At 38.2% G+C, this 11,036-nt stretch overlaps 3 protein-coding genes across 8 annotated transcripts in view; 2 read left to right on the forward strand and 1 right to left on the reverse strand.

The window, feature by feature from the left end:
- LOC111337975 (uncharacterized) overlaps window positions 1-7,597 on the reverse strand; it is a 33,956-nt gene extending 26,359 nt beyond the window's left edge. Inside the window, exons 1-3 of one of the 2 annotated variants that reach the window (XM_022944377.2) lie at window positions 7,438-7,584; window positions 6,560-6,632; window positions 3,805-5,767 (exon numbers count right to left, since the gene is read on the reverse strand). In XM_022944377.2, the coding sequence (XP_022800112.2) occupies window positions 5,582-5,767; window positions 6,560-6,632; window positions 7,438-7,538 (360 nt within the window). In that variant the 5' untranslated portion in view covers window positions 7,539-7,584 and the 3' untranslated portion in view covers window positions 3,805-5,581. Of the gene's footprint in view, window positions 1-3,804; window positions 5,768-6,559; window positions 6,633-7,437 lie in introns of those variants that run through there. The other variant, XM_088728024.1, reaches the window with a different exon arrangement.
- Window positions 168-3,905, forward strand: LOC148743585 (somatostatin receptor type 1-like). Its single transcript, XM_088728019.1, has one exon. It carries the CDS (start codon window positions 2,279-2,281, stop codon window positions 3,254-3,256), a length of 978 nt encoding a protein of 325 aa, XP_088584145.1. The 5' UTR covers window positions 168-2,278; the 3' UTR covers window positions 3,257-3,905.
- Window positions 7,598-7,644: 47 nt separating the features above from the next.
- Window positions 7,645-11,036, forward strand: part of LOC111337960 (uncharacterized) — a 23,013-nt gene continuing 19,621 nt past the window's right edge. For 2 of the 5 annotated variants that reach the window (XM_088727951.1, XM_088727957.1), the window contains exons 1-4: window positions 7,645-7,960; window positions 8,566-8,662; window positions 9,724-9,776; window positions 10,514-10,582. In XM_088727951.1, coding sequence (XP_088584077.1) covers window positions 7,826-7,960; window positions 8,566-8,662; window positions 9,724-9,776; window positions 10,514-10,582 — 354 coding nt within the window. In that variant the 5' untranslated portion in view covers window positions 7,645-7,825. The remainder of the gene's footprint in view (window positions 7,961-8,565; window positions 8,663-9,723; window positions 9,777-10,513; window positions 10,583-11,036) is intronic. The other 3 variants (XM_022944354.2, XM_022944356.2, XM_022944355.2) reach the window with 2 other exon arrangements.

The following is an 11,036-nucleotide window of genomic DNA, read 5'->3' on the forward strand; positions in this document are numbered from 1 at the left end:
TTCAGAAATGTCATAGAAAGAAAAACAAAACAAAGAAGGGAAAAAGAAAAGTTCTATAGCTTATAGCACATGTATACAGCGTAAATATATCTACAGCTATATGTCGAGTTAAAAAAGTACAACTACGCTTTCATCCCTACAAGCCTGTTTCGTGATTGCTCACTCATCTTATGAGTGAGTAGCCACGAAACAGGCTTGTAGGGATGAAAGCGTTGTCTTTGCATTTTTCTAACTCAACATACATTGCGCTCTACTTTTATGTAACGAGCACCGTGATACGGAAAAATCAAAACGCAGACTTCCTATATATACATCGATATCGGGTAATGGGTTCCTGTCTATATTTAACTATAGGGACCTTAAGAAACCACGACGGCGACGCCAAGGAAGACTTCGATTAAAAAATGAATTTCTACTCTTAGTTAGAATTTCAAAAATGGCTGCAGGAGCTTACTGTCTCATACAGCTCCACAGCTCAACTTCAGCATGACGTATAAAGTGGCCGTTAAGTTCCAAATGGAAATTAAAATAATTTGCCGTCGCTGTTTCGGTTCGCAGACGACACAAATTTTGGCGATTTCACGTTGTTGTTTTGCATAGGACGGCTAAGAAATGTACAAAGCTTCAAAACGCACGTGCTGAGCTATTGTTCTGCCAATTAGATCTCTTGTTTTTCCACGTCCTCGTTGCCGTCGCCGTCGTGGTTTCTTAATGTCCCTAATTATTCGCCGAAGGCGGGGTGGATATCGTCGAAAAATCTCGGAGACGAAGTCGAGGGAATTATTCAACAATATTCACCGAACCTGAGGTGATTAATTGCTTTAGTATAATTTCAGAGCTGAGCAACAGAGAAATTTCTAAAATCATAGCATTTTAATAACATTTATTATTTTAACATTTTATATAAACCGCGTGGAGCGGTTTATATGGCGTCATAGAATGAACCGCTCGACCAATCAGATTGCTGGAAGCACTTTGCTCAGCTCTGAAATTTTACTAAATCTATATAATTAAGTTTTGGAATCGCTTGAAATCATTAAACGACATCTAATTCTCTCAAGAAGTTGAACTAATTTTTCAAGGGAAATTCTTCCGAACACTGTTCGACTGACAGTTATACCTGTTTGGTTTTTTCCCTTTTTTAGATGACGTTATTGCAATTAAGGGCGCCCAATAAAGGGAAAGAACGATAATAATTACAATCAAAGGAAAATCAAATTTGAAAGTTGTGACAAATTAACGTCATAAAACCGTTACTGGAGTCTGCATTTCTTTCAAGCTAGTGGTGTCTCTTCGACAGTGTTGACCTTTTAGAGCAACATTTGTGAAACTTAAAGAATGGCTGTCAAATGCAAAGCAAATCATTTTAAAACCATTGTTTAACAGTACAATATTTTAGGGAATTGGAGAACAGCTTGACACGGAGGTAAGAAAGATCAATGCAGCTGTTGAAGTCGTATTACTTACTACCCTAATTCGAATATTAGATTATTTCTCTTGAAAGATTTGTTTATTTTACCTTTTTTTTCCGCACTTTGCTTTATGAGTTAATGTTTGCCATTTAATGGATTTGTGTTGTACAGAGATAATTCAGGTAAAGCTGATTAGCCCACAGTTGGAAAACCCAATTTTGCCTAGAAAAAGGACATATTCTAATTTAAATGTCTAGAAAGCCAAATGTTATTATTAACAATAATAACTTTATTTATACTGCAAAAATTGATCAGCTGAACTTAAATAAAGAAAGCTGCTATTCACCTATGTGCAGTTCACAAAATATTTTAAATTCGTGTATTATTCCATGTATAAAAATTTAATTAGTGTTTGGATCCTAAATCGACGTGAAAGAACAGTATTATTTCTTTACAGTGCGAGATTGGCGGAAACGCCAATTTGAAGATTTTCTCTATCTGGTACGTAAATTGTAAGCAAAGATGTTTCGGCTTTGACCAACGGCTGATAGCGATGCAAATCATTATTCTAACGAATTCAAATCCTCGAACGACCCCCGCAAAGGCTGGGTGCTACATCAACAATGCTGTTTGTCAAAGAGAAAACATTTAATTTTTATTTAATTTTTCCCCGCAGTAGTTGATGCCAGAAATTTTTTCATTTTCAGCCATTCGCTAAGCACACTCTTCAATTATCATCTTAATGACGTCCGACGAATTAAGCTGGTTTCCGTTCAGTTTATGGTGAAATAACCTCGTTTTGCGGGTCACGTCACATCCATACAGTCTTTGTAAAGAACAATATTGCAAACTTTAGAGAGTTGGACATGGAGGAGGATTCGCAACAGGACTTTCAGCGTATTTCCCGGTCTGATATTGTGTTGGCGGTCTTATATGCCGTTGTCATAATTGCGGGCATTTTTGGCAATTCGCTTGTCATTGCCGTGGTTTGGAGAACGCGTTCAATGCACACGGCCACGAACTATCTGCTTGTGAACTTGGCGTCTAGCGATATTCTCGTTTTGTTATGGTGCCCTCGCACTTACGATTTCGCTGTCACGGGGTCGCTTACCAAAGGCACTACAGGCGACTACCTGTGCAGATTTTTCATCGCTGATCCAATAGATATTTTATGTCTTGGTGTTACGTTATTTACTCTGACCGTACTTGCGGTAGAACGGTATCAAGCGCTCGTAACACCTCTAAGCACCAAATATAAGCTCACCAAGAAGAGTGTAATATACGCTATCACTACAACTTGGATTGTTTCTTTACTAGTAAGCATTCCAGACTTTATTTTCACTCACTTTGATGGCAATCTTGGAATATGTGTGTCACCGTTGGGACCTGAAGTGGACGCTAGCAGCGGCAAAGCCACTTATGTTGTCATTGCGATCAGCTTGAACATCTTTATTCCATTCCTAGTCATCACATTTTGTTATTTTCAGATCCTACGTGGTATGTTTATTACTCAAACCATTTGTGCGGGACCAGCGAACGTAAATTCGGAGAAACGAAAACTTGCCGTTCTCATTATAGCTGTGACAGTTGTATTCTATATCCTCTTTTTGCCTTTTGCCATATTCATGCTCCACGTTGCTTTCAAGAACCACTTTACCAAAGAGTACAGACATAATGAAACTGACGTGACAGTGCTGAAAGTTTTAAGCTTTCTTATCATCGCCAACAGTTCTTTAAACCCAGTATTGTACGCTTTTCAAAGCGAGAATTACCGGAGGGGCTTCAGAAGTTTATTCTGCCCCAAGAACTCTGTCGGCCAAGTACAAAATTATCCTCTGGGGTAAGAGATGATCAACCGTGAAATCAGCGGGACGATCGTCCAGGATGAAATAGTCCTAAAGTGCGATCTGCGAAGGAATCTATCAGAGTCAATTCCTCTGGATTTTATCATCAGAAAGAAAAGCTGTGTCAGTGAGTGTCAGTTTGAAAAGGAGTAAAGAATATCCCGCAAATGTTAGAGTACCCTTCTTCCCTTCCTGTCATTATATCGAATTAAATGACTGTTGACAACCCCTCGAAAATAAAACGAAAATGTATACTAGAAAAAGCTGATACATGATCAGACTGAACAACGAGGCGGAATTTCGCACTACGCAAGAGACAATGTGGCGCTAATTAATTTGTATGTTTTTGCAGCTTTTTCTAGAAAGATCAGCTTAGGGATTACAAAAACAGCGTGTAAATAATCGAGCTAAGTTATCCATTGCTCTAATATTATGGTGAACTTGTTTACATACATGCAGTGCAACCTTTTAACCGTTCCTTTTTTTTTCCCGCAAAACAAGACGCGTTTTCATTCTCTTAAACGTGCTGTCTTTGAGATATACCGAGAGGCGAATGATGAAAATTTTATTTAACATGTATAACCCTTCAGGTTTAGACCACACAAACATCATTAACATAACACAATAAAACACAACAATAGTCTAACAATTGTCTAATCCGGTCTCTCGCATACATCCAACTTGTTGCGCAAAGTTTATTTCTACAAAACGTTCAGGTTTTAACTGTGGTTTAGTTCTCCTAGGAATGATGCCCGTGCAGCAGATGGTCTTTTAAAGCGCAAAACCCTCGTTGACGTTATCTAAACAAAATTGCGTGCATTTCACTTAAAGCTACTCAGTAAATGTCAAAAAATGCCAGATTATCTCGACAAAAACAACTCGTATCGCACTAAAAATTCTTCTTTGAGAGCTTTTCAAAGGTGAAATAGTCGTGCTCAAGTGAATTCGAGTCAAGTACATATTATTTCATCCGGTCTGTCACACAGCCTCGCGACAAATTGATTCCTTGATTAATTTTCAAATATGATTACTCTTAGTGGAACTTTATTTTTCATTCCCTGTCTTAGGGCCTGATTACATGAGCCGGGGTGGCCCTGTTAGCCGGGCTGATTTCTTTTGTTTTGGTGTTCGCCAAAGCGTGAAAACAAAAGAAATCAGCCCGGCTAACCGGGCCAGCTCGGCTCATGTAATCAGGCCCTTTAGTGTTTTGTAAACATCAGTGACATCGAATGGTTTCCTGTAGGTAGCGTGAGTAAAACGTCAAACGAGACGCCAAACTCAAAACAACACTAGCAAAAAAGAAAAGATTCTCGTTCTCCTGAACGGAAATGAGTAACACTGGTGATCGGAAATTAAAAAATGTCCTTGTTTATTGGAAGTAAAATTGTAATTGTCAGTATTTTTCTTTAATAGGATTGCAACTTTTTATTTCAGTTTTCGAACCGACTGAACCCTCTAATATCCCCAGTGATGTTCTCGGAATCCATTTTGCTTCGAAAAAAATTTGTTGCTATAGGATTTTACCCCAAATGCATTGACCGTCACCCGAGAAAAGATCGGCTTAATATAACAGGATGTACAATGTTACGATAGCGGCTTATCTCGCACACATTACAGAAATCGTTGGTAATTAACTTGTGGAGAAATTGGGGGTCATAGAGTCAGACGTGTTTGACCACACTTGGTGAAAATTCTGCGGAGAAACCATTTCCTTACTATTCTCTAACTTAACCCGAGTTTCATCTACATTATTTCATATTAAACTGACAAAGCACGTAGGTAAATAGGGAAAAGAAACTGAGGTGCTGTGTCGGTATGGGGTATAGCGAGGTTTCATCACTTGAGTCAATAATGTAAACTGGCCGCCGTAAAGAGTTAATTAAAGCTGCTGAGAAAGCTTTTACAAGGTAATTTTCGCAAAGGTCTGTGATTGGTCTAGACAACTTGTACTGTTCCTTCATGCAAATCCTCGATCAATCACGACTATAGTCACGATTAGTCATTGTTTTTTTCCCGTGCGGATGTTGGTATCTGCGTTTACGACGAGTTATCATCGGCAGGCATTAGCTATATCTTGTGAATCCAATCTTCTCCACCTCTGGCCATAATGGTTCATTATGTCGTTATTTGTGTTTTTCTATCTTACTAAACGAATGTTCCATTTAAGCTGATGGTAATTCTGTAAATTGCACTCAAGTTCCCTAAAAACTTTAAAAATGACGAAGGCCGAAATAGTTACCTGAAGCAAATCAGGTATCTTATTTGAAGAAACAGTTGTTGTGATCCTCTGCATAAATGAAACTAGGGCTTCGCTTTGACGATACATCATTTAAAACCTCTTGATTGGTTCTCTGTTTGACCTTGCTTCATCCCATTTTCAGAGCCTGATACTCCTATAGAGTTTTGGACCCCACAGTTCACCTTATAATTGGCTTCACGTGGAGTCATTTTATCAATGTCTTGCTCAGTGTAACCCAGTGATGCAAGTGATTTCCTCATCTTTTTGGTAATCTAATGTTAATAGAAAAAGGAAAGAAAAATAAGTCACCTTTATCCGCATTTATCATCGGACAGGACTTGATGGCACTACTGGGAGAGGGTTTCTTTTGAACAGAATATTTCAAAATAATATAACCTTTTGAAATTTGAGATACAATTGGCCATCATTTTCTGCGAAATGTTATCTACAACCACACAGCACTTTCTTCATTTAAGACCCTGTACAATTGCAATTGAGGAGGACCGGATTGTCATCAATAGTGCAGCATTTCCTCCTCTGCTTATAAGAGTAAGTTTGTTCTATAAATCAAGTCCTAACCTTGATTTGACCCCAGTCTTTCAAAGCAACTAACAGTTTTGGCTAAAGTTTTCAAATCAGCTCCCCCTGCTTCTTAAAGTTCCCACCACCATATCAGATATGCCACTGGAAATAAGTGCTCTTGCGGTACAACATTTATTTTCCTTTTCTTTAAAGAATAACAAATTGTCCACAATGAGAGTTGTTGAACATTCAACTTCACAGTTTTACATTATCTCTCTTTGGGAAATATCAGGTACCCCTATCCTTTGTTTTCTGGCTCTTGAAAATCATCCACACCCCAGTGGAATGAGTCAATAGACATCTCAAGGTGGGCATAGAAATTTTCTGCAGCTTTGGCACCCATTTGTTTAAATTTATGCAGATATGATATCTGACTGTCAATGGACAAGTAAACTTACAGGAGTAATAATTTACCCTCCTGGAGCAACTCCAAAGATCAAACTAACACTGCACTGCATTCATCATTATACTACGATAATTACCATAAATGATACTGATGCTTGTTGCTGTGGTTGTCCAAAGAGAAAAGCTTCTAAAGCTTTCTGTGAGTTATATCTAATTATGGAGGAGAGATTACATCAGCTTACCTCATCATGGATAACCAAATTAATCATATGTGGTTTTGATGAAGAGTACATTTAAGTGCTGGCAATGAACCAATATCTCATGCAAAAGGATTATCAATATATACTATGATAAAGAAATTAAACCAAGATAGACTCTGTAATTGTGAGCAATTGGGCTCTTAACAACTTTACTTGTGACCAAGCAACCAATCCACTGATATACCTTATTTTCAGCCTTGGAAACTCTCTGCAGCAGCCAGTGAAATTTGACTGGTGCAGTTGATAAAAGCATAATTATTATCTCATCTAAGTGAGGAGATAATATGCTTTTATCAAAAAGCAAATGAAAGTCCGACTGATGGTTTCAGTCAAATTAAATTCAGATACAGGTTTGACAAACTGTAGTCCTGCGTCCGTTGAGTTTACAATAACGTAAACTGGTCACCGTAAAAGAGTTTCTGTAATCTAGTAGTTCTAAATAAAGCTCATGTTTGACGGATATAATTAAACTAATACATTGGACTTGTGTCTCAGACTGGATCATACAGTTATTTATCGATATTCATTAATTTTGGTTACAGTCAAACGAGTTGTCATGATATGATTATCTGTAACTCTTTCATCACAATGAAATTCGTGTCAATCCTGCTAATATAATAACAGGATATTTTATTATGGTTTTAATTTAAAAGTCAACGTTTAATTCTCACACGTGATGCAGGTTGCACGGTCGAACTGTTCTTTACATAAGGTAAAAAACAGGTACAATTAATCCAATGTGCTTATAAGCTTACCTCCAGAGATTTGTGTAATAAATTAAAAGAATTCTTGCGTTTCTTGATCGAGTGACAAAGTCTCGGTATCTTCCCTTCCACCACAACTTCAACTTCGACATGTTCTCTGTCAGCTCCTCTCAGGGATCCCCTCAGAAATCGATGCCCTGGAGGCCAGTCTTCTCACGGTAATCACATGGTGTTGCGCGCACCATTTTGGATTTGTTCAAGCAAAACCCTTTCTCTTTTCTTACTTGAAGGGCGTTAAATATGATTTGTGCCTATAGATATTTCCAACTTCACGAAACGATATCGTTTCGGTGAAGGGTAAATACCGGGCTTTTGTGGAAAATTTACACCGATTTAAGTGGTGGTGTAAGGAGCGTATGGTTAGAAAATTGATGAAATTATGAATAAAAATCGTCGTGAAGCCGACAGCTCGTCATCTTCAAGAAGCATGGGAAATTTCGTCGGTCGAGCTCGATCGAATAACAAAGTCGTGATCGAGGATGACGATGACGATGAAATTGAGGAAATAAATACGGTTAGTGATAGATTCCAAAGGGTAAAATGATTAATTTAATGTTGTTGTGACTCAGTGGGTTTGTTTTTTAATTTAGGCTCGACAATTCTGCTCAGATTCTAAACCAGCTCCTGAAGCTGAGAACCGACATTGGCCACATTTATTCTGTTCGTAATTGATACTAATTTTTATTCAAAATCAGATAGTTTTGATTTTCTGAGAGATAACTTTGTAATCTGCATGTTGATTCTGTTTTTATAGGGGAGCGGTGGGGAAATCTTTTCAGGGAGGGGATTCTAAAATAGAAGAAGTAGGTGCAGTGGTATGACTCCCTGGTCATGAGTGTTTTAGCCTCATTAGCTGGTTCAATTTAATACTACCATATTTACAGTGTATCTTTAACAATTGCAAGAAAGAATATATCCAAAAACTATTTTGGCAAGTGATTGCTCAATATTTCCTTTGTGAAAATTTATGGTAGTCATCTTTGATTTCGATAGCAGCAGAAGGCTGGGAAAAGAAATAATTTGTACCAAGGGGGTGAGTGACAATCAAAAGGAGAGGGATGGAGGGTAGTGTTATTAGTTTTCTGTTTTTTTTTCGCTTATTGTTGTTCTGCAATGTAGCAAGAGGTGGCAAAAACTGTGAGAAGTGACGGGTCATCAAGATCGAGGACAAGGAGGCAAAGGCCAGAGGCTGAAGTTCAACCAGAACTTTCTCTAAGTAAGAGTTTATGTCTGTGACACTTTAAGAATGTCTAAGATTGCTGAACCTCTCTACATTACAGTTCCCCAGAAATGAATCAAAATAAAAACACTCACAGGGACTACACGGGTTAAATTTTCAAATAGTCAACTCTTTGATATGATCAAGGGAGATACAGGACCAATTCCAAAATTCTGGTCCCAATCACTCAATTAGAATTTAAAAATGGTAAATTTTGAGCCTGTTAAAGAAATGGAGAAATATGTCGTTTGTCTCGTCACGAGTGTGAGATACGAAATAAATTCTGAGTCCCCATGAGGAGTTGAATATGAACTTCGTAATGGGCTCTGTTCACTCTAGAGTCTCTGTGGCTGTGGTAGAGCATTGCAGTGCAGAATCCAAAGGTCTGAGATTTGATTCCTCATAGGGACTCAGAATTTTTTCCGTGTCCACCACTTGTGACAAGAAGAACAACATCTTTCTCCAATCTCTCAGTTTTTAGTCACACTGATGACCAATGAGGTCACAATTTGGAGCCCTTTTTAGCGTATATGCTTGATTCTTGACCTGGTGCCACTGTCATTTTGAATTAATCTCAGTATCTGAGCAACTGCATAGCTACCCTCACCCCTCGCCTAGTCCAACATTAACTCTAACTTGTTATCAATTGACTGTTGTTGTCTCGGGGGGGGGGGGGGTAGGTGCAGGGTTGCTCTGAGATCCTGACCTTGATGCCAATTTTTCATGCATGTTGTCATGGTGATGGAGATAAATATTAACAATGATCAAATGATGACAACACTTAGAGCTTTGATATTGACCCTTCATCTTTCTCACATGTTTTTCTCTTGTGGCTTTATAAATTGGAACTTGACTCCCTGAATGGGACTCTGAGTTCAACGCTCAAGCAGTTTGCTGGAAATTTATGAAAAGTATCTGATGAGTCTCTTGGCCAAGATAAAACGCCATGTCATACCAGTCATATTTTGTTTTTCACAAGTATTTGACAAGCATTTTGTATTAACCCAGGATATTTGAAACCAGTTGATTAAACTGTCCAGTAAATGTTGTCTTCTCAGGAACAGGTGGCAGCAGTGAACAAAATAATGATTGGGATGACGATGAGTTACAGGTAAGTAAGCATAGAGGTTTTTTTTTTTGTGTTCGATGTAATGGCCCTACAATTAATAACGTGAGCATGGAAGCAAACTTTCAGGAAAATCAGAAGCAGTGTGGGGAGAGAGAGGGGGTAGAAAGGGGGGGGAAGGGGAGAGGGAGGGGGTAGGAAGGTGGGAGGGAGGGGGGGTTGGGAGGAGTGGGGGTAGAAGTAGTAGAATTAGTTGCTTTATGCTGGAATAAACGTACAAAGGATAAATTGCAGCATTGAGCCATCAGTGTCCTGTGTTGACTTTGGTTTTAGCTTTTCCATGACTGTGTTTTCATTGCAAAGTGGGATTTAAGTCTTTCCATGACTTAGGCTTAGTTTTGCTTAATTATATCCTATCCTTGTTCTGTGGCAGGGTGTTTCTAAGAGGACCATTTCTTGGTCAATTACAGTTAAAACATCTTTCAAGTGTTATCTACAATGTGTTGGCACCCATTTTTACTGAAAGGTTGGCTGATTATTCAAGTGCCTTGCCGAAGAACAAAGCAGAATGACCCTTGCTCAAAGCCTAAACCTTGATCTCTCAGTTCCAAATGCAAAGTTCTTATCTAAGGGTGTGGCATTTCTTAAGCACCCAATGGTGGCCTTGTTAGCAATAAATCTCCACAGAAGTGAAAATCTGCTTCTGTTGGGAAACCAAACTAGCAGTTACACTGTGTAATATAACACTGAAGATTTGGTTTAATTTTTTTTTATTAAATCAGCAAGTTCTGATCATGAGTAGAATTGAGGCAGCTGAACAAGAGGAAAGGAGAAAGATGTGGAAAGATGTGGTAAGACAGTTCAGTTTCTTTTATTCCGTTTTTTTTTTTTTTCATCTATTCAGAGCACTTAACCCTCTAACTCCCAGATTTTATCATTAGGTCTCCTTACTCTCTGCTATATAATTCTTATGATGTTAGTTCAGAGATTTTGGTATTTGATCAACCAATAATCCCCTAATTGATATTTCCCTTTGTTCTGATCATTTGTCAATATGATATTGTAACAGACATTATAAATAATAATAATAGTACGGTATTTATATAGCGCTATTTCTATCACTATCCAATAGCACTATTGGATAGTGCCATTATTACATGGCTGTGTCTCACAAGGACTGGGAACTACTGAAATCACAAATTTGATTGGCTGAAATCAATATTGAAAGCGGTCTAGATTGTCCCATCTAGACCGGCATCTAGACCGGTCTAGAAAAAAAAGGTACAAAGAATATAAAAAATTGGC

This window comes from Stylophora pistillata, chromosome 1 (assembly GCF_964205215.1).
Source record: "Stylophora pistillata chromosome 1, jaStyPist1.2, whole genome shotgun sequence".
NCBI lineage: Eukaryota > Metazoa > Cnidaria > Anthozoa > Scleractinia > Pocilloporidae > Stylophora > Stylophora pistillata.

What these genes read in the sequence shown, in the direction of transcription:
- LOC148743585 (XM_088728019.1), top strand. Translation starts at nt 2,279, where the DNA reads ATGGAGGAGGATTCGCAACAGGACTTTCAGCGTATTTCCCGGTCTGAT.